This window comes from Bison bison, unplaced genomic scaffold, assembly GCF_000754665.1.
Source record: "Bison bison bison isolate TAMUID 2011002044 unplaced genomic scaffold, Bison_UMD1.0 scf7180017864163, whole genome shotgun sequence".
Taxonomy (NCBI): domain Eukaryota; kingdom Metazoa; phylum Chordata; class Mammalia; order Artiodactyla; family Bovidae; genus Bison; species Bison bison.
Window position 1 is genome coordinate 2537355 of NW_011494735.1, and position 23140 is coordinate 2560494.

General features: G+C 39.4%; 1 protein-coding gene across 1 annotated transcript in view; it reads left to right on the plus strand.

Annotated features, from left to right (window-relative positions):
- PTPRB (protein tyrosine phosphatase, receptor type, B) overlaps positions 1-23140 on the plus strand; it is a 130486-nt gene that overhangs the window by 2536 nt on the left and 104810 nt on the right. Inside the window, exon 3 of the mRNA XM_010841513.1 lies at positions 9514-9764. Coding sequence (XP_010839815.1) covers positions 9514-9764 — 251 coding nt within the window. The remainder of the gene's footprint in view (positions 1-9513; positions 9765-23140) is intronic.

Here is a 23140-nt window from a genome sequence, read left to right on the forward strand (position 1 = left end):
ACTCCTTTATTAGAGGTTTGCTTTAGGAAGTCATGGAGGATAAAAGAATTGCTACATACTAGCTATAAATAACTGGAGAATTTTCTAGAAATGAAGCCCTTCCTTAAGATTAAAAGTTGTCAAGGTAAAGTGAATTGTCCCAAATAATTAAATAGCAGAGGTATAGATTAGAACCCAGGGTTTTTGTTTGTTTGTTTGTTTGTTTGTTTTACCTTTCTTTTGTATTAGACTATAGCGGATTAGCAAACAGCATTGTGATAGTTTCAGCTGAACAGTGAAGGGACTCAGCCATAGATACACATGTATCCATTCTCCCCCAAACTCCCCTCTATCCAGACTGCCACATAACACTGAGCAGAGTTCCATGTGCTATACAGTATGACTTTGTTGAGAACCTGTTTCTTGATTCCTTGTCCAATATATGTTCCATTTTATAGTAGTTTCCACATGCTCATCCGTAGGATTCTTGCCCAATTGGCTACATTCAGAATCACCTGGTAGAGAGGAGTAAAATGAATTATTGCCATCATTTCTTCCTTTACTGTTGTTTCCAAGATTTGATTCCAAGAAATCTATATTTGGGCATGATACTGGATGCTTTTTAAAAATTTCCCCAAATAATTTTAATTCATAGCCTCATTTCAGGATCAGCATCCACTGTACATTTAACTCTTTTTATTAGGTCTTTATTTTTGAGACTTATATGAGTTTTTTCACCACACTGATCTTTGAACAATTTTACGTCACTCTAAGAGTCGGACACAACTGAGTGACTTCACTTTCACTTTTCACTTTCATGCGTTGGAGAAGGAAATGGCAACCCACTCCAGTGTTCTTGCCTTGAGAATCCCAGGGATGGGGGAGCCTAGTGGGCTGCTGTCTATGGGGTCGCACAGAGTCGGACACGACTGAAGTGACTTAGCAGCAGCATTTACTTTAAGTAGGTGCCAATTAAATGGGCTCTTCTATAGTACAAGAAGAATCTCTGTTCTTATAAAGACTTCTGATATGAGAATAAGATAAAAAAATATAAAATTTAATTATGAAATTCAACTTTATCAGGGAGAATACATCACATAGCACCATCCAAACTGTTCCTTTCCTGTAGTTCATCTACCTAGGCCTATCCTAAACAACACAGAAACATTGTAAATATTTTGGTTGTATGGTGTATGGTTATACCCAAGCAGGGAGATTCCTCCCCAACTCCCAATCAAACCTTAGAAAAATGTTCTTTCATTAGAACTTTTAAAAAGCACATATGAATTCAATAGATATGGATTATTCAAGATAGAAGATAATTCATGGAAAAACTATTTCTTTTAACCTTCACACAAAACATGTCTAATGATATACATTTCAAAAGTAAAGTAGATATAATAGACTACTTGCAGGTAACCACTGAACATGCCATATCCAAAATGCCTGATAATGTGTGTTGGGGCGAGAAAATGGACCTCTAGAAAAAGCAGAGTTAAAATTTGAACAATTCCAATACAAAAAAGTATCTTATATTTGAATATACATAGGTGCAACATATACTTTTGCCAACAGACTTTTTCCTTCTCTAACTGCACAGAATGATATTGGTTGACCCATAGCATGAACACTCACTGATTTTCTAGAGAGTTCATTGTGAAATGTTAAATTTCATGTAGATGTTTGTAATGAATGAACTCCAAATGCCTTTTCTTAAGAGTTAATAAATACTATACTTTTAAGTGGGCTTCCCTAGTGGCTCAGACGGTAAAGCGTCTGTCTGCAACGCAGGAGACCCAGGTTTGATCCCTGGGTTGGGAAGATCCCCTGGAGAAGGAAATGGCAGCCCACTCCAATATTCTTGCCTGGAAAATCCCATGGATCGTGGAGCCTGGTAGGCTACCGTCCATGGGGTCGCAAAGAGTCGGACACAATGCATGTTGTTCATGTAGAGGATATATTGTTTTTATTAGGCTCATCAGTAAAAGCATACTTGTGAAGGTCAAAACCTGGGCTATATATTTCATATTTGTTTCATAGAAGAAACATTCATAATACCATTCAAATATTTAAGTAATATTTCTCTACTACTACTAGGTGCCATAACTTGCGCTAGTAACTGAAGTACCCTACACCAGTGATTTACACCCAGGCTTTACATCAGAATACAATAAACGTGAAATAGTATTAATATTCTGGCTTCATCCTCTAGGTCAACTAACTCAGGAATTATATTTTTAAATACTTCCAATATGCAGCCAAACCTTAGAATCAGTAAATATGTCTTGCTCCTTAGGATAATGGGAAGGCAAATAAGGAAATAGTTATAATGAGTGTGAGTAGAAAAAAAATATCCCTTCCTCCAATATATATTCTTGCCAGTGTGTCACATTAAATGATAGTTTTTTTTAACTCGATACTTCTTAAATTTTTTAAACATTTCTTTGAATGTCCACTGAATTTTGTCATAATTTAATTGTGCTTCATTTTCACTAAGATGTCTTTTTTCTTCTTCCTCTCTTTTACTCAAGCCCCTCTATAATAGGATGAATCAAATAGGTTTCCAAAGTGGGTCGAAATTTGATTCAAAAGTTAATAAGAAGGTTTTTAATAGAAGAACCTGTACTAGGGTCAGATTTCCTCAAATAATCAGTGCTACTGCAATGATTTTTATTAGGAGAGGAATGTAAAATTAACCTATCTTTTCAAATTTTCATATAATTTATATTTCTGTAAAACCCCTTAAAACAACCATTTAATGAAACAAATAGAATAGAGTTTGTGAGTGAAAGTTGCACAGTCCTGTCACTCTTTGCGACCCCATGGACTATAGAGTCCATGGAATTCTCCAGGCCAGAATACTGGAGTGGGTAGCCTTTCCCTTCTCCAGGGGATCTTCCCAACCCAGGGATTGAAGCCAGGTCTCCCACATTGCAGGCAGCTTCTTTACCAGCTGAGCCACAGGGGAAGCCCAGAATAGCGTTTAATGGGACATAATTCGTGGGAATTCAATTAAAAAGAATATATAGGTTATGTAGAACCAGGATCACCAGGATCATAGTAGATTACCAAGTTAAATAAAAGATGGATTTAGATTTTTTACCATTCCTTCTGAATTTTAAGTTTACCCTTAAAGAATATACTACACAAATTCATTTTGGATCCCCTCCCCCAACAAAAAACATAATGTATATGGTAGACAGACTCTTATTTTTTAAAAAACTTTTAAGATCAATTTTTAAAATTAGAGCCTTATAGCTATTATTCTGAGTAGGGAGTAATAAAAAGCATTGCTTCCAAAATGCCAATATATCTGGCTGAAATGACAAAATTTCCTTTTCCCTATATATTCTTTTGTCAGTCAGTTGCCAGATATCCAGCTATCTGGAAACCATCTTACCTTTAGCAATGTGTCAATAAAACAAGTGATTGACAGATTCAAATATTTCCTCCAGATAGCCACATCTTTGGAGTCACTGTATTGAGTATAGCTTTTAGAAATATTTTGTGTATTGTTTCTCAGTCTCCATAAATTCACACAAGGCAGTCATCAATAAGGCAATAAGGAAAAACCAAATTTTATTCTATTCCCAAGCATATAGCAATTTTATATAATGACACATTTGATTTTTTTTAAGATTATTATTGCTTTAAGAGTAAAAATGCATTCTGAGGTCCAAATTTCTAATTTACAAACTCTTGAAACATGGCACTCCTAAGGGCTTCCTGCTAGGAAAAATCTTTTAAGCTAAAGGGAAAATTATATCAGCCTACACTTTGGGGGAGGGGTACTTGTACATTTCTAGGAAAGTTCACTTAAAATTCAGTTAAACATTTTTTTTCTCCATGACTAAGTTGTTTGTATATACAGGAGATGCAAAAGAAAAAAAGTTAGAAAGACTCAACTATTATGCTATAAACCTCTTCAGAGCAGGAATCATAACTTAGAAATCTTTATCTCCTTTAAAGGTAATCTTGGTTCCCATGGTCAACAAGTGCTGGCTAAATGTGTTTCAACTTCTAAAAGGTGTTAAATATCAGAATTACAGTGATTCCCAGGTGGCTCTTCTGTGGTAGAGAATCCAGGAGACAAGCATTTGATCCCTGGGTTGGGAAGATCTCCTGGAGGAGGAAATGGTAACCCACTCCAGTACTCTTGCCTGGAAAGTCCCAGGGATGGGGTCGCAAAGAGTTGGACACAACTGAGTGACTGAGTATGCACATCAGAATAATAGGGAACAATTAAGGAAAGCTAAGGACTATTTTTATACCACTATTGAAGTCCTGATTATTGGTTTTCTCTTCTTCCCAAATCAAGCAGAATTTTTAAACCCACCAAGCCATTAACAGTTACAGTACTATCTATTCCAACAGGAAAAGTCTTATCCCCACAAACAGACAACACAGGTTATGGGGACCGAATTATTGACATTTTATGGACCTACACAATATGGAAAATAACCCATTCATTGGGCCCCCTCTTTTACATGAGAAACAGAGAAATCTTCTCAAAGGATATTACATATTTGCAAGCATATCTAAGCAAATAATCCTTAAGACAGGAAAATAAAAACATTCTAAACTTGAAAAGGGGTTCCACAACACCAGCACCAATCTATTGACTGTAGACCATACTCAAATAGTTCTAGGACTTCCAAATGAAGAGTACAAAATTCTGTCTATGGTTTGGATACCTATTCCAAGGAACTCCAAGTCTCCTTACAAGTATAAACACCCAGGATAACTGTCTAAAATTGTTACTTTCACTAAGATGTTTCATATTGTATGAAGAGTAACATTGTATATGTCAGCCAACCAATCAACATTTATTGCGGATCTGCTACAGATTCATTCATTCAGATTTCATTTTTTTGTCTGAGGATAAGCAAATTTTTCCAGACATATTTTCAAGTGTCCCTGATACGGCTGAGTTAGTAAAATTACTACGAGATCTCACTGCTGAAGTAAATCATACTGTTGGCTGGCTTGATATACCTGCTAGTTAAAGTAATTGTTTAATTGTAGTCATATGGGTGAGGGAATAAAATCCATAAGCATTGTAATAGGTAAGCAATCATATATGCTCTTGGGGCACTGAGTTTTAGCAGCTATTTCCTCTGGTGATTGGTAGTAGTGCTTGTAAATACAGACAGCTTGATGGGAAATGAACAAACCAAAACAGAAAGTGTCTTTGTATACACAGACTCTGACCAAATTGGCTGTCACAGACATTTTAGAGTTTCCTCCTTGCATCATTATAACAACATGGACTTTGCAATTAACCATTTATTTACATGATCATTGAAAATCGTCTGGTCATTGAGTATTAATATATGCTTTCTATGATCACTGAAAAACATCTAACATAGCATCCGGAGTTGCTCAACAATTTTCAGCCTGTGACACATCATTAAACTTATCAGGGCACACCCAAGGCTGCATATGACTTTCATGGGCCCTGTGCACATATCTTTGTGGGTTCCTTCCTCCACTTGGAAAAAAAATAAAATAAATTAATAGATTATCTTGGTCCTAGCATTCTCATTTATTCACAATGTGTGAAAAAAATTTAACATTTTATTTGACCCTGAACGTGAAGAGATAACCCACGCCCAAGGTAAGAGAAACCCAAGTAAGATGGTAGGTGTTGCAAGAGGGCATTAGAGGGCAAACACACTGAAACTATACTCACAGAAAACTAGTCAATCTAATCACACTAGTACCACAGCCTTGTCTAACTAAATGAAACTAAGCCATGCCCGTGGGGCAACCCAAGACGGGCGGGTCATGGTGGAGAGGGCTGACAGAATGTGGTCCACTGGAGAAGGGAATGGCAAACCACTTCTCTTGCCTTGAGAACCCCATGAACAGTATGAAAAGGCAAAATGATAGGATACTGAAAGAGAAACTCCCGAGGTCAGTAGGTGCCCAATATGCTACTGGAGATCAGTGGAGAAATAACTCCAGAAAGAATGAAGGGATGGAGTCAAAGCACTGACTTGATGGACGTGAGTCTGAGTGAACTCAGGGAGTTGGTGATGGACAGGGAGGCCTGGCGTGCTGCGATTCATGGGGTCGCAAAGAGTCAGACACAACTGAGCGACTGATCTGATCTGATCTGAACGTTCTTTGTTAAAAATTATTTTCAAAGAAATTAAATCATTTCATGAACCCTAAAAATCATGAGCCCTAGGCAATGTTTGTGTTGTGCCTAACAGATGAGCCAGCCCTGGGCACACCAAGTTATTCACCCACTTTCCACCTGCTTTTGCCCTAACCTTGTTGAGGCTCTGGCTTAGCATGTCTCCCCCAAAGCCTCGTAGCCATGAACTAATAAACCATTCTTCTCCCTCCATCCTTCTACACCACCATTTCATCCTTTTCCAATGTTTGTGTGTGCATTTTTCCAAAAGAAAACGTGGGACATTAGGATAAACCAGGCTCATCGTCATATAACAAACCATAGTACAGTAGTTGAGTAGTAATTGGCTATTGAAAAGCATTTCTTTGATTGGCTAAACTTTCATTTTTTAATCTAAATTTTTTTTACTATGCTATGCTTTGATGTTTTACTATCCTATGTCTTGGTATCAATTTCCATTTATTAATTTTGCTTTTTCCTAGTCTTGCATCTTTTTTAAGTTTCTTAAAAAAAATTAACCCCTGATTATGCCTTCTTGGTTGTTATGCCTCCTATTGTTTGTAAATTCTCCATCTTTGGTACTCTTTTCAAAAATTTTTCACTTTCTAACTCACTTTTTCAAATTTTAGGCATGTGTATTTTTAAATGTATTCTTTATTTCATTGACTACATTCTCTGAAATTTTAATTATTCATTTTAACATTTCTAATAATTATTCAGAATATTATAATGCCCAGATCTTTCACTTTATTCTAGTCAAATCTGATTTAATAGATCTTTTATATTAATTTAAATATTTATGTATAAATATATATATACAAATCATCATTTTTCTAAGGTATCTTCTGTTTCATTTATCTCTTTTCCAGATTGCTTTCCCACTTTTAAAGGGCATATTACATTTGGCATCTTCCTACAGAATAGAAAGTATCAATATAGTTTAAATTTTATATCTCCAAAATGAGTTTTATTCAAGTTTTTGCTTTCAATATGCTTGAACAGTTTTTTAATCATTTAAAAGAGGGAAACTAACAAATTGTGTATTGTCTCCACTATCATTATACAAAAATTCCATTTCTATTATTGATTATCTCTAAGGCAATCATAGATGAATTAATAAACTAAAATGCATATTGCTTTTTAAAGAAATGTATTTGAAATATGGTCTTGATATGACACAGTCATTGCAAATCATTTTATAGGTGAGCTCTAAGTGCTAAGCTTTGTTTTTTCTACATTAAGTACTAAACTTCTTAGATTGGACCTAGGATGGTCCGCCTTATTTTGAATTGTGTTCTAAGAGGAATTGTGTATAATGTGGAAACAATGTAATAGCAATGGTACAATAAAGCTTTTTAAAAATAGCTTCAACATATTGTTCCATTGTGTAGGAACTTTTCCTTGCATTTGTCAAAACACATCTTGTTCTTTCATAAACTGTAAAATATATATACCTTTAAAAGAACATCAGAAGAATTGTAGAACCCAAAACACACAGAGATCTACTAATTTTAGTATAATTTCATAACACCCATTTCAACAAAGAGTTCAGGCAATGGAAAGGTAAAATTATTTTAATCACCTTATATATTTCTATGATGGATTTTTCTTTCTTTTCATCTACTTCATAATTCTTCAATTCCCACATAAGACATGATTAGAATTCAGCTTTGGCTCATATTGTACATTTGGATAAAATTATATATTTAGATGTATATTACACCTGAGAAATGTATTAGAAATGCAGGTGCTAGATCCCACACCAGATATACTAGATCATAATTTGGGGGTAGGGAGTGGGGCAGTAAGGCTTCAATATTCCAACAAGCTCCAAAGGAGATTGTGATGCCTAACAAAGTTTGTTTTGAAATTCACAAAATTTGGAAATTAAATGTTAAGACTAAAGTTTCCTTCCTGTTTTTTAAATAGCACAAGTTAAAACATAGACACAAAATGAAGGGGTACCAGACTTGAATATTCTGTAGGTTCTTTCTTTGGAAAAAGGTGGTGTCCTAAACTGGAAAATGAACTTGTTTGGTTTAGAGTGTTTTAAAAATACATTTAGAAGGTTAATTACAGACAGTTACAGAAGAGTAGAATTTTTTCCATAAGATATCCCAAAGCTACTTGCAATGGTGATAAGCTATGTTATTTGCAAAAGAAATTTCAAGAGTGCTTTGATCATTTACCTAACTTGGGGAAAGTCTTGTTTCATCCATTGAATTAATTCTATAAACTGACTCAAAAAAATAGTTCTCAAGAAGAGAACTTACCAACAGCTTAGTGAAGAAGAGTAAACATAGGTTGACATGTGAAGACACATAATTACATGCTAGGTATATGGAAGCTTGTCTCTGCCCTCACCTCACCATTAAATCTTTTTTTTTCTGAAGATATGAGAGCTAAAATTGTCTTAGGTAGTAATCAACTCAGGGGATTGACATTGGCCAAAGCTCGAAATAGCCAAAATACTAATCTCCACGTATAGAATTTTTTGCATCCCAACAATAGATTAGTATCTGTGTAAAAGGATATTCTAGCACCTAAATCAATTAATGCAGAATTAAGACTGCTCCTTGTAGTCTGTTGTAAAGGCATATTACTAATAGTACAGTTGGATCTGTCCTATAGAAGACATCCCAGGAATGAGTACATCTCTAGATATGCCAGGCACAATGGCAGTGATAGTTAGTGGCACCGAATTCAGGAAGATAAAAGCAGACAGAAATCAGGGAGAATGTCCAAACATTTATCAAAGCTTTAGTAGATGTACAGGTAGGGTTGCTGGATAAAATATACGATACCCAGTTACATTTGAATTTCAGATAAATGACAATTTTTAGTAAAAGCGTATTCCTAACATACAATATAATATAATCTTTGTAATGTTGTATATTGGGGATATATTAAATATACTGAGTCTTTGGTCATTTATGTGAAATAGTAATTTAACTGGGCATGACATATTTTTATTTGCTATATCTGGCAACCGCATATACAGGGTACCCTGAACAATCCTCCACATCTCAAGGAAAAGATGCTTAATGGTCATGGTTATTTTATTAACATTTAAGAGAACAGCTGATATTTACATCTTGCTAAATTATAAAAAGACCTTTTCCATCTTGAGCCTCTTTTTGTGCTTATCCCTGATAGCACAGTTTCCATAATTCTCCCTGCACCTTGTAAATTGGATAGATGGATAAAAGATAGGTGACACAGACAGGGCAAATGAGTATGGTCACACTCAAACTATCTTCTATTTTTCCTGTAACTGAAATTTATCTACATGCCTATTGTTAAAGCGGTCTTTTTCTAAGAAAAACTGTTTTTATATGAAGACTGTATAGAACATGAGGGTAATTTTAGCACCTGTCCTTTCTTTACCTCAGCTGGCCCGGGAACTGAAGTCTCAGTAAGGAGCATTAGAAACACAGCTCCTCCCCAGACCCCCACTACTTTTAATGCACTTCCATATAGCCTGGGACACCTTATTAGAAATACCACCGAGGCCTTCACCAGAAGTACCCCGGAAAACTACAGCCAGAACAGCAGCCAGAGTCAGCACCTCAGTCTATGGATGGCTGGAATGACATCTTGGGTTCCCTGGACTACTCCACCCTTCTCCAGCACCACGGAAGAGGTAAGTGAGGAGAAAGGAGTGCATGGAGTGTGTCTTGGGAAGGCCTCAGAAAGCCCATTGCTTGAAAAGACTGGCTTTGCTGGAAATAATGCTACTTAAGTGGGTGATGAGGCACTCTGTGTCTTTGTTGTTAATTGTACATGAAGGCATTTTGCATAATGAGAAAATCTTGGAGGTAGAATTTAAATGGCTACACCTTTATAAGCTGAAGATAATTATAACTCCTGTAGACTGGCCACATTTCTGAACTGAAGTCAGGGTTCATAGTCTTACAAAAATTAAAATCAGGAAGTAAAAATTACAGTCAGTAACTTGCAGGTCCCCCTGCATATAGGTCACAATCATTTATGCTTATAAGGGAGGGGAGAGAGTCACAAAGCAATGCAAGGTTCAGGAATCATTATAACAGATTTGTGAAGATGGACAAGGATAAGCTGAGTCATATAAAATTCTACATCAGCATCCACAAGACAGGGAAAAGGCTGAGAAGCAGCCAGGACACGGCTGTAGAATCTGTTCACATAGCGTTTCTGTTTCAGGTGTTCACCCCTTTGGTTTTGCTTTCCATTCAGGGTTTTAGGCCATCATTTTAGACAATAGCTGTAATTAAAGCACATTTTAAAAGCTAAGGTTTCATTTGGCAGTATTTAGCTGTTTCATAATAAGCAATCTGAGGGCTTCCCAGGGAGTGCAACAGTAAAGAATCCACCTGCCAATGCAAGAGATGTAGAGACCGCTGGTTCAATCCCTGGGTTGGGAGGATTCTCTGCAGGAGGAAATGGCAACCCATTCCAGTATTCTTGGCTGGAAAATTCCATAGACAGAGGAGGCTGGCTGCCAATAGTCTGTGGCATCGCAAAGAGTCAGACGTGACTGAGTACATCCACACACACAAAAGCAACCCAAGTAATTTAAAGGAAGTAAAAGCTCAACTCTATGCATGTGACTTAACCATTTTAGTGCTCTGTTTTCTTTTGCATTGTGCAGAAATTAAAATTGCACATGACTCCTGGCTAGTGAACCCATACCTCATTATTGATTGCAAAACAAATAGAGCCAGTGCTATAAATCTGCCCTCCAACCTATTTCTTGCCTTGTCTCTGAAGAGTTCAGAAGGCCTCACGACTTTCCTGGACACTCTTTAATCAATTTAAAGCTCAATATTCACTATCAGCCTATTAGCAAAAATACCATTTCAAGAAATAACCCAAACTCTAAATTCAATTGAAATGTTAGCTTCTCCCTTCCATCACCCCACCAAGCTTGGTCTTGAAATAGGGGAAAATGGAGTGTGTTCAAATTCTCTCACATCTCACCAGCTATATACCCACCTCTCCAAGCTTGATCTTCATGGTTTCAGATATATCTGGGCTTGGAAAGTGGGAAGGAAAGACAGGAAAAAGGAGCAGGAGAGCTGTTACTTAATGATGTCATCATGAACTGGCCCTGTGGTCTCCCTAAATCTCCAAGCCCTGAGCCCTTTCAACCACTGATGTCAGGGAGAGTTTCACCACTTGCTTGTGAAATTGAACACTTCTTGGTGGAGCACCTTCTCATTCTGGCTGAATGTGCCTTGACTAAAACTGCATCTAACACCAGTTTATAAGAGGATTCTTATAGCTGAGCTTAAATATTTATATTTACTTTTTTTTGTACTGATGTGTGTATTTTGTGTATAGGTTGCTGTTGTTCAGTCCCTAAGTCATGTCTGACTCTTCTGAGACCCCATGGACTGTGGCACTCCAGGCTTCCCTGTCCTTCTCCATCTCCCAGAGTTTATTCAAACTCATGTCCACTGAGTCCGTGATGCTATCTAACCATCTCTTCATCTGACACCCACTTCTTCTTTTGCCTTCAATCTTTCCTAGCATCCAATGAGTCAGCTCTTCACATCAGGTGGCCAAAGTATTGGAGCTTCAGCTTCAGCATCAGTCATTCCAATGAAGAGTCAGGGTTGATTTCCTTTAGGATTGACTGGTTTGATCTCTTTGCAGTTCAAGGGACCCTCTAGAATCTTCTTCAGCATGACAGTTCGAAAACATCAATTCTTCAGTGGTTACCTTTCTTTATGGTCTAACTCCCACATCCATACATGACTACTGGAAAAACCATAGCTTTGACTATACGAATCTTTGTCAGTAAAGTGATGTCTTTGCTTTTTAATACACCGTCTAGTTTTGTCATAGCTTTCATTCCAAGGTACGGTGTCTTTCAATTTCATGGCTGCAGTCACTGTCCACAGTGATTTTGGAGCCCAAGAAAATAAAATCTGTCACTGCTTCCACTTTTTTCCCTTTCTATATGTCATGAAATGATGGGACCAGATGCCATGATCTTAGTTTTTTTAATGTTGAGTTTTAAGCCAGCTTTTCACTCTCCCCTTTCACCCTCATCAAGAGGCTTTGCGTGTGTGTGTGTGTGTGTGTGTGTGTGTTGATATCAGTATATATGTACTAATTTTTATCAGTATATATATAGGCTTTTTCCAGTAGCCATGTATGGATGTGAGAGTTGGACTATAAAGAAAGCCGAGTGTCAAAGAACTGATGCTTTTGAACTATGGTGTTGGAGAAGACTCTTGAGAGTCCCTTGGACTGCAAGGAGATCAAACCAGTCAATCCTAAAGAAAATCAGTCCTGAATATTCATTGGAAGGACTGATGCTGAAACTGAAACTCCAATACTTTGGCCTCCTGATGTGAAGAACTGGCTCATTGGAAAAGACCCTGATTCTGGGAAAGATTGAAGGCAGGAGGAGAAGGGGACAACAGAGGATGATATGGTTGAATGGCATCGCCGACTCTATGGACATGAGTTTGAGTAAGCTCCGGGAGTTGGTGATGGACAGGGAAGCCTGGCGTGCTGCAGCCCATGCGGTCACAAAGAGTCAGACGTGACTGTGCGACTGAACTTACTCAGAACTTGTAGGCTTCCCAGGTGGCTCAAATGGTAAAGAATCTGCCTGCAGTACAGGAGACGCAGGTTAGATCCCTGGGTCAGGAAGAACCCCTGATGAAGGGAAGGGCAACCTAATCCAGTATTCCTGCCTGGAGAATTTCATGGACAGAGGAGCTTAGAGGGCTAAGTTCATGAGGTTACAAACGAGTTAGACACAACTTAGTGGCTAGACAACAACAACAGCAAGCATATATGTATATATATAGAGAGAGACAGAGAGAGAGACAGAAAGATCAGTACCAAAAAAACCCACAAAACTGCATCAAATAAAAAACATGCCAAATAAAAACTATAATCAATAGAAACATATCTGCCTGAACACTATAAGGCTGTATTTTAGCAAAAAAAGAATATTGCCTCATTTTTGCCCAAGTTTTACCATTGTGAACAAACATATAGGAAGCTCCTAGATGTGGCTGGGCTCTACCGGGATGGATCAAGGACAGCCAGCTCTAGAGTTCGAGGAGCAGCCCAGTCCTGTGTTACAGACCTCATGTGGTCCAGCCCAGAGCTGGGTTTGCAGCCTTGGATTGTGATAAATACTCTGTTGGGTTTTTTTGTCTTTTGAGTTTTAATTTTTTCTAAGAGGAGATTCATGCTAAGGTTTATATGAGCTCCCAGATGAAGCACCAAGTGTCTGAAGTTTGTGTGAATCTTGTTCAATATGTTTCTATTATGATATATATATATATATATATAGAGAGAGAGAGAGAGAGAGAGAGAGAGAATTTTATTCAGGGACTAATTGTATACACATACATATTTTTTCCTTTGTAATTTCTCCTGTTTCATCTCTTAATCACTCTTCAACTCCCCACCCTCATCCACCAAAAAAAAAAAAAAATGACAGTCCAGTGACTTTGGAAAATGTTCATGTATTCAACAAATAATAATATTTCTTGAGAACTTAACTAGTATCAAAACACAGTGGTTAAGAACTCAGGCTTTGAAGTCAAAGGCTTGAATTCCTCTTGCTAGCTAGTGACCAGCTTCAGTTTCCTCATCTATTAAAATGAACCTCTACCTCTTAAGGCTGTTGTGAGGACTGGGAGAGACAAGGCCTATAAAATGCTTAACACAGTACCTGATCCTTAGTAAGCACTTAAGAAGTAATAGCTGTGGTTGCTGTATTTACTGGGACTCAAAGGTGAATGACAGGTTGTTGCCCTGAAGAAACTCGCCATCTGCTGAGGTGCTGAGGGGGATGGAGATTACTTGGGTTTGGTGGAATACAAAAGAGAGGTTCTTGACCTTGTGGAGGTTTTAAGTAATGTCTTCTGGTGGACAGAATATCTGATTTGAGCTTCACAGAGTACAGGAATTAACCCAATAACAGGTGGGGAGGAGGGAGGGAGGGATGGACATGGAAGAGCTGAGATGGGACAGGATGGAAAGTTGGACATAATTTCAACTTTCACCCAAGATTAGTATTTTAAAGAAACTTGGGGATTATTATTGCTTCAGTCCAATCATGGATTCCATACTAATTCATTGAGCATCTACTATCTGCCAGACTTAGTGGGGAGTATGAAACCAAAGATGGTGTTACAGAGGCACATAGAGAGCATGATGTAGTCAAAATCATTGAGCACAGGATCAGTACTCTGTTGTCGTTATTCAGTCGCTAAGTGACTCTTTGTGACCCCATGGACTGTAGCACACCAGACTTTCCTGCCCTTCACTATCTGCTGGAGCTTGCTCAGACTCATGTCCATCCTGAGTTGGTAATGTTAACTAACCATCTCATCCTCTGCTGCCCCCTAATGAATAAATGACTTAGACAGTATAAGAAAGTGAAAGTGAAGTAGCTTGTGTCCGACTCTTAGCAACCCCATGGACTGCAGCCCACCAGGCTCCTCCGTCCATGGGATTTTCCAGGCAAGAGTACTGGAGACAGTATAAGAGCTCTGTAATAATTTTCACATGTGGGGAAGTTGGATGTATATTGATGAACATCTCACATTTTTAAAGCAGTCTTCATCCAGAAACAGACACTAGTTCCTACTTGTTATTTTAATTAGTGACATGCTTAGATTATCTGTCATTCCTTTTGTTTCCATACATATGTAGCCACCAGGTAGCAGTTAGCACACTTGACCTGAAGGAGATCTAGCAAAGAAAAAACAAGAACTGAAATATGAGATTTTTTGCTTGGAAAGGCAATGACATCACTACTAACTCCCATTTATGAAGTGACCATATGTTCTAGATCTACAAGCCAAGGATGAGTTGGGATTAGAACACAGGACTGGGAATGGAGGGTAGGGTGTCACAGAAAACTTAAAATGAGAAAGTGGGATGTTTTTGTGTTTTTTCTTCCATCAAGAGTTCCTTTGAGTAATGAGGAAGGAAATATGAAGAGATGCTATACTATCTGCAACGAAGAGAGTCCAGGGGATAACAAGTAATAGCTAAAATTTGTGTGCCAGCAACTATGCTAAGCACTTCCATATATTCAGTCGGACACGACTGAAGTGACTTAGCAGCAGCAGCAGCAGCAGCGTGCTTGGTTCTCTACCTGGCCACTCAACCTCCATTAGATGATACCAGCTTCTTTACCGGATGGTTTTGGAAAGCTTTGCAAGAGAGGAAAGGTGGAAGCTACAAGCCTACTGAGGCCTAAGCTCTGTGACCACACATTACTTCTGCCACATTCAATCAGTCAATGGAATCCTGAGCCAGGCCAGACTGAGGAGGCCGATAGGTAGAAATCACTTCTTAATGGGAAAGAGCTGCAAAGTCTCCTTGAAAAGGGGCATACGTATTGGGTGAGATGAATCTGTGGTCATTAAACAATCTACCATAGTATTTATTGGGCTTCCCTGGTGGTTCAGATGGTAAAGCATCTGCCTGTAATGCGGGAGACCCGGATTCAAGCCCCAGGTTGGGAAGATCCCCTGGAGAAGGCAATGGCAAGCCATTTGATATTCTTTCCTGGAGAATTCTATGGACAGAAGGGCCTGCTGGGCTATGGTCTATGGGATTGCAGAGAGTCGGACATGACTGAGTGACTTCACTTTCACTCTCATGCATTGGAGAAGGAAATGTCAACCCACTCCAGTGTTCTTGCCTGGAGAATCCCAGGGATGGGGGAGCCTGGTGGGCTGCCATCTATGGGGTCGCACAGAGTTGGACATGACTGAAGTGACTTAGCCACAGCAGCAGCAGCTTAAAGAGGCAAGGACTCACCCAAGGTCACATGGTTAAATAGTAGCAGAGCAAAGAGGAGAGAAGACACACACACATACACTCCTGCCCATCTAGTCACCTTATTCTCTTGCATAGAGCTCCTATTTATGAAGATAAAGGCCAAGAAAGAAATGATTTGAAGCCCTACATCACTCACTGATGCTCCTGCAACTGCTACTGCTAAGTCACGTCAGTCGTGTCCGACTCTGTGCAACCCCATAGATGGCAGCCCACCAGGCTCCTCCGTCCCTGGGATTCTCCAGGCAAGAACACTGGAGTGGGTTGCCATTTCCTTCTCCAGTGCATGAAAGTGGAAAGTGAAAGAGAAGTCGCTCAGTCGTGTCCGACTCCTAGCGACCCCATGGACTGCAGCCTACCAGGCTCCTCCATCCATGGGATTTTCCAGGCAAGAATACTGGAGTGGGGTGCCATTGCCTTCAAGCTGTCCTAAATTGGCTCTTTTCAGAGCAGATTTTTCCCTACCTTTGTCCTTTTCCTTCTCTTTCCTCACATCCTCTTATGTCAGTTTGGAGGACTATGAACCTGAGCCAGTACTTGGCTTCAAGACTCTCTTTCTCTCATCCTGGACATGAGTTAAGGGAATCAACCTGTATTACATGCCTACAGTATTTCCTGGAAAATAGTGTTCAATTAATATTAGCTATTGCTATTATTGTTACCATTACAGTATTATGTGATTGTGCGTATGTGTTTTTGTGTGTGTCTTTACAAGGAAAAAGTTGGTGGAATAAGAAGCTTGCCTATGGTATGAGTCAAGAAATATCTAGTGGTACTCAAAGTATGGAGCCCAGATCCAGAACTCGATAGGCATGCAGTGACTATGGCCCAGCGATCTTTGTTTTAACAAACCCTCCATGTGACTACATGGAGGTACTTTTAAATTCCAGAACAACTGATCTAGATAAATCTCATCCTTCATCCACAATATCTCTCTAGTGGACTCACTAAATGCCTTATTTTCCCACCATTGATGGCACTTTTGTGCATGTGTTATGACGGGGTGAGAGGAAAGTGAAAGTAGAGTGTTAGTCGATCAGTTGTGTCCGACCCTTTGCGATCCTATGGACTGTAGCCCACCAGGCTCCTCTATAGGATTCTCCAGGCAACAATACTGGAGTGGGTAGCCATTCCCTTCTCCAGGGGATCTTCCTGACCCAGGGATCAAACCCAACCCAGGGATTGAAACCGACCCAGGGATCGAACCTGGGTCTCCTGAATTGCAGGCAGATTCTTAACCATCTGAGCCACCTGGGAAGTCAGTGGGTGGGAGGGGATGGTGCCATAAAAGTTAAATAATCAAGTAGCAGAATTAATGCATCTAATTTCAGTCTTCTGCTGTAACTTAGCAAAGTGTACAGTCTTGAAGGAAGGGGGCCCAGGATGGATAAGTAGAACCTGAGAAGATACTGAACTGCTGCTGGACTCCAGGTTCTTTGTGTTCATTAAAAAAAAAAAGGCATTTCCAGGCACATGGTTCTATCGGGCATGCATGAGGCTCCATATTGGAACACTGGCTGGATTTCAGCCCCTGCACATACCTTCATCCAGGCACCCCTGTGTGCCACATCCACAGAGATATACTCTGTCCTTGTACACAAGCCCAATTGTAGATCAGGCCAGAGGTGGGTGTCAGAGGTTCACCCTTCGTGTATTAGCCATTTCCTATGGGCAAGGAGAGACAGGTAGGAGTGGAGGTAGCAGGAAGTCAATCTTCTGGGGCCCTGAGCATGGGGTGCAGGCGGAAATTACATGTGCAGAAATGGCCTCCAAAGGAAGAGAAGACAGGCCACGGAATTGTGTGTCTCTTCAAACTCTGAGCAGAGTTCATTTATCATTTGAGTCATGGGCTCTCAAGAAAGGACTGATCTGGATCATCTCTCAGCCATGTGACCTTGGGGGAGATGGTTTGAAAAAGTGGTAAAGAGCCAGGGCTTTTGTGTCAGAGAAACCTGGTTTAAATCCAAGTGGTATCAACTAGTAGTTGCTCAAGTCATACTTGCTTCCTCTTTAAAATAAGGATAATTAAGGCACTCTATCTGCCACATAAAACAGCTGTGAAGATTGCAATCTAATTAAGAAAAGTGCTTAGTGCATTGTCTATACACAGTATGTATTCAGTAATGTTGACTAATTTAGAAATTAACACTAGCTTCTTGTTTTTGTCTCATTTTTGCTACCCTGCCTATGTCACAGGGTTGTGGTAAGAACCAGATGAGCAAGCATTATCACGTGACAATGCTTTCAAAGGAATGAAGTATTGAACATGCATTAAAAATGTTACTGGCTGGTTCTACTAAACACCCATCAGTTTTGTTTGGAGACACACCCCCTTCTTCCCCTCACCGCCATCCTGCCCTGGCCAGGCCTGCAAGAGGGCCCACGTTTCCTCAGTTCATGAATAGCCATTGTGGTGCTGGTGCAGGTTTAATGGCTCTGTGCTTCCTTTCATTTGGCCCTCAGAGACATCACCGCCCAACATGAGTCTCCAAATAATTGAGGAGACAAATGCGAAAAAAAAAAAAACCCACCCCTAGCAAGTCTGGGGTCAACTCCTTTATCATGTTACATAAACACAGGGACGTCTCCCCACTGCCCACTGCTCTGTGGCCAGAACTAAAAATGGGACAGCATTCCCCCTTTCTGAGACAAACACCTAGAAGCAGAAGTGCAAACACAACAGTAAAAAGAAACATTCCAAACCATCCCCTAATGATTCCTTGGGATCAAGAGAAGATTTTTAGATTGTCTAGAGTGAATAGGATAAAAGATAAACAGATGATAAGACTGGTCATAGCACAAAGAGTTCATGCAAGGGGGTGCAATATTGCGGGAGGGATGTGTCCTTGACAACCCTAATTTATAATTGGCATCATTTAAGTCTAATTCTGACAAAGGGCTGTAGTTCTCTCAGATTGCCCACTAACGTGGACTATTATGTGCCAATAGCATATAAAATGCAACCCATAAAACAGAGCGTGTGCATTGACATGGGCTCTTTCACCTCCCAGTATTTGTCTAACATGGGTTCCCTTTGGCAGATGATGTGGAGCCCAGGTGAGGGTTGATGCAGAGGGGAGAGAATGTAGCAAAGGAAGGAAAATGAGATTGAAGGAGAAGCCAGGATGTGCAAATTGAGATAGGAAGTCTGTGGCTCTCAGCCCTGGTCTTACACACATCAGAATCACCTAGGAAGCTTTTTTAAAGATACAGATTCCCAAATTCTCCCTCAGACCTATTGAATTAGAATTTACCAACATAGGACCTCAGCATCAGAGTGTAAAAATCTTCTCATGGATTCTAATGTGCAGTTATATTTGTGATCCATTGGGAAATAATTGAATAATTAATCTGTTAGAGAAAAAACACTGAACCCAAGAGAAGAGGAACAGTTCTGTTGACAAGATACCTATAACTTGAATCTAATCATAAGGAAGCATCAAACAATTGCAAATGGAGGGAAATACATACTATAGAGATAACTGACTTATATCATTCAATGAGGTCAATGTCATAAGGATGGTTTTAAAGACAGGAAATGTACCAGATTATGGAAGATTAAGAGACTTGACAACTAAATATAACACAGAATCCTGGGTGGGATCCTTGTTAGAGAAAAAAATAGCAACAACAAATGCCAAAAAGAATGCTTGAGTCAATTGGTGAAATTGAAATATGGATTATAGATTAAAGCATTATATCAATTTTGCATTTCTTAAATTTAATGTCTTTATTGATATTAAACAATTCATTCAGGAGATATGCAGTCTACTCTGAAATTGTGGCAGAATGTTAGAAAAAGATAAATGGGTCTTGGTAAGGATATGTCATAGCACTCACTCTCATAATTCTTACAGCTTACCCATAAGTTTGAAATTATTTTGAAACAAAAAAAGTTTAAAAAATAAAAGGAGTGATTTGCTTCAGGGCTTGTATAGGGCAGAATCCAAGGGATGCTCTTGAGTTAGGGGTAAACCAGTGGCTCAGACCTAAGAAGATCTGTCCATCTTCTTCAAGGACCAGGAGGAGAGAGGGTTGGGTGGGGGGAGAGGATAGCAAACATCATGAGAAATGATGATGAATTTGCAAGAAAGAACAGTAAATCCAGGGGTCAGAACTTGTGGGTGAGCCAGCTGATAAGTATGAAGATAAAGATGCTCTGGAAAAGACTGCTAAGTTCTTTAAATCTCTACAATTTACCCCAGTTACATACTGGTTTTATTCACATGGTTCACTCACAGGATAACAGCTTTGAAAACCAATTATTATGAAATATGGCAAAAAGTCACTGAAAGGGGAAACTATGAATTCTAGGGAATGTCTCTGAAGGGAAAATTTTCTTGATTCTTCCCACTCTTTGGGTGAGCTGGCAACAGAATCCTACCACTGCTAAATCCAGACGAGGTCACCACTGGGGTACTGTCTGGGAAGTATACAGGAGGTACCTGTTTTCTCATCAGAGCTCTTTTTATCTGGATCTCAAGTAGACCTGGGTCGATGAGCACACACTGCCAATGCATCTTTATCAGGTGCTTGCCCTTCATCTGTATCTGTGAACATTTACACTTGCGCCTCTTTGCACGAGGCTGTAATTCCAGCCCAGGACGGCAGAGTTGAAGAGAGAATGCCACGATAGATGATTTGCTAAGAGTTTTGATCTTGGTGGTCTGAAACCAATGACCTCTGGATAATTCCAGAAGAATTAGATCTTTCGTGGAGTCAAAGGTTGCTTAGGCACTAGTTTATCTGAAGGTTTAGGTACTAGGTATTCTTGAATTCTATCATGCTGAGGGTTCCACAAACCTCAACAAAAGAGTCCGAAATGAATTACTTGGATGCAATCTCAAAAACGACAGAAAGATCTCTGTTCATTTACAAGGCAAACCATTGAATATCACAGTAATCCTAGTCTATGCCCCTTGAAGGTGAAGTTGAAGGTGAAGTCGAACAGTTCTATGAAGACCTACAAGACCTTCTAGAATTAACACCCAAAAAAAGATGTCCTTTTCATACAGGAGACTGGAATGCAAAAGTAGGGAGTCAAGAAATACCTGGAGTAACAGGCAAATTTGGCCTTGGAGTACAGAATAAAGTGGGGCAAAGGCTAATACAGTTTTGCCAAGAGAATGCACTGATCATAGCAACTCTTCCAACAACACAAGAGAAAACTCTACACAGGAACATCACCAAAATCAGATTGATTATATTCTTTGCAGGCAAAGATGGAGAAGCTCTATACACTCAGCAAAAACAAGTCCAGGAGATGACTGTGGCTCAGATCATGAACTCCTTATTGCCAAATTCAGATTTAAATTGAAGGAAGTATGGAAAACAACTAGACCATTCAGGTATGACCTAAATCAAATCCCTTACAATTATACAGTGGAAGTGAGAAATAGATTCAAGGGACTAGATCTGAGAGACAAGGTGCCTGAATAACTATGGACAGAGCTTCGTGACATTGTACAGGAGGCAAAGATCAAGATCATTCCCAAGAAAAAGAAATGCTAAAGGGCAAAATGGTTATCTGAGGAGGCTTTACAAATAGCTGTGGAAAGAAGAGAAGCAAAAGGCAAAGGAGAAAAGAAAGATATACCCATTTGAATGCAGAGTTCCAAAGAACAGCAAGGAGAGATAAGAAAGCCTTCCTCAGTGATCAGTACAAAGAAATAGAGGAAAACAATAGAATGGGAAAGACTAGAGATCTCTTCAAGAAAATCAGAGACACCAAGGGAACATTTCATGCAAAGATGGGCACAATAAAGGACAGAAATGGTATGGACCTAACAGAAGCAGAAGATATTAAGAGGAGGTAGCAAGAATACACAAAAGAGCCATACAAAAAAGATCTTCATGACCCAGATAATCACAATGGTGTAATCACTCACCTAGAGCCAAACGTCATGGAATGCAAAGTCAAGTGGGCCTTAGGAAGCATCACTATAAACAAAACTAGTGGAGGTAATGAAATTCCAGTTGAGCTATTTCAAACTACCACACAATTGCACTCATCTCACACGCTAGTAATGTTCAGAATTCTCCAAGCCAGGCTCCAGCAATACGTGAACCATGAACTTCCAGATGCTCAAGCTTGTTTTAGAAAAGGCAGAAGAACCAGAAATAAAATTACCAACATCCAATGGATCATCAAAAAAGCAAGAGAGTTCCAGAAAAACATTTATTTCTGCTTTATTGACTATGCCAAAGCCTTTGACTGTGTGGCACAATAAACTGGAAAATTCTGAAAGAGATGGGAATACCAGACCACCTGACCTGCCTCTTGAGAAACTTGTATGCAGGACAGTTAGAACTGGACATGGAACAACAGACTGGTTCCAAATAGAAAAAGGAGTACGTCAAGGCTGTATGTTGTCACACTGCTTATTTAACTTATATGCAGATTATATCATGAGAAATGCTGGGCTGGAGGAAGCACAGGCTGGAATCAAGATTGCCAGGAGAAATATCAATAACCTCAGATATGCAGATGACACCACTCTTATAGCAGAAAGTGAAGAAGAACTAAAGAGCCTCTTGATGAAGGTGAAAGAGAGAGTGAAAAAGTTGGCTTAAAGCTCAACATTCAGAAAATGAAGATCATGGCATCCGGTCCCATCACTTCATGGCAAATAGATGGGGAAACATTGGAAACAGTGGCTGACTTTATTTTTCTGGGCTCCAAAAATTACTGCAGATGGTGATTGCAGCTATGAAATTAAAAGATCCTTGGAAGGAACATTATGACCAACCTAGACAGCATATTGAAAAGCAGAGATATTACTTTATCAACAAAGGTCCATCTAGTCAAGGCTATGGTTTTTCCAATGGTCATGTATGGATGTGAGAGTTGGACTATAAAGAAATCTGAGTGCCAAAGAATCAATGGTTTTGAACTGTGGTGTTAGAGAAGACTCTTGAGAGTCCCTTAGACTACAAGGAGATCCAACCAGTCCATCTTAAAAGAGATCAGTCCTGGGTGTTCATTGGAAGGACTGATGCTGAATCTGAAACTCCAATACTTTGGCCACCTGATGTGAAGAGCTGACTCATTTGAAAAGACCCTGATGCTGGAAAAGATTGAAGGCAGGAGGAGAAGGGGACGACAGGATGAGATAGCTGGATGGCATCATTGACTCAATGGACATGGGTTTGGGTGAACTCCGGGAGTTGGTGATGGACAGGGAGGTCTGGCGTGCTGCGGTTCATGGGGTC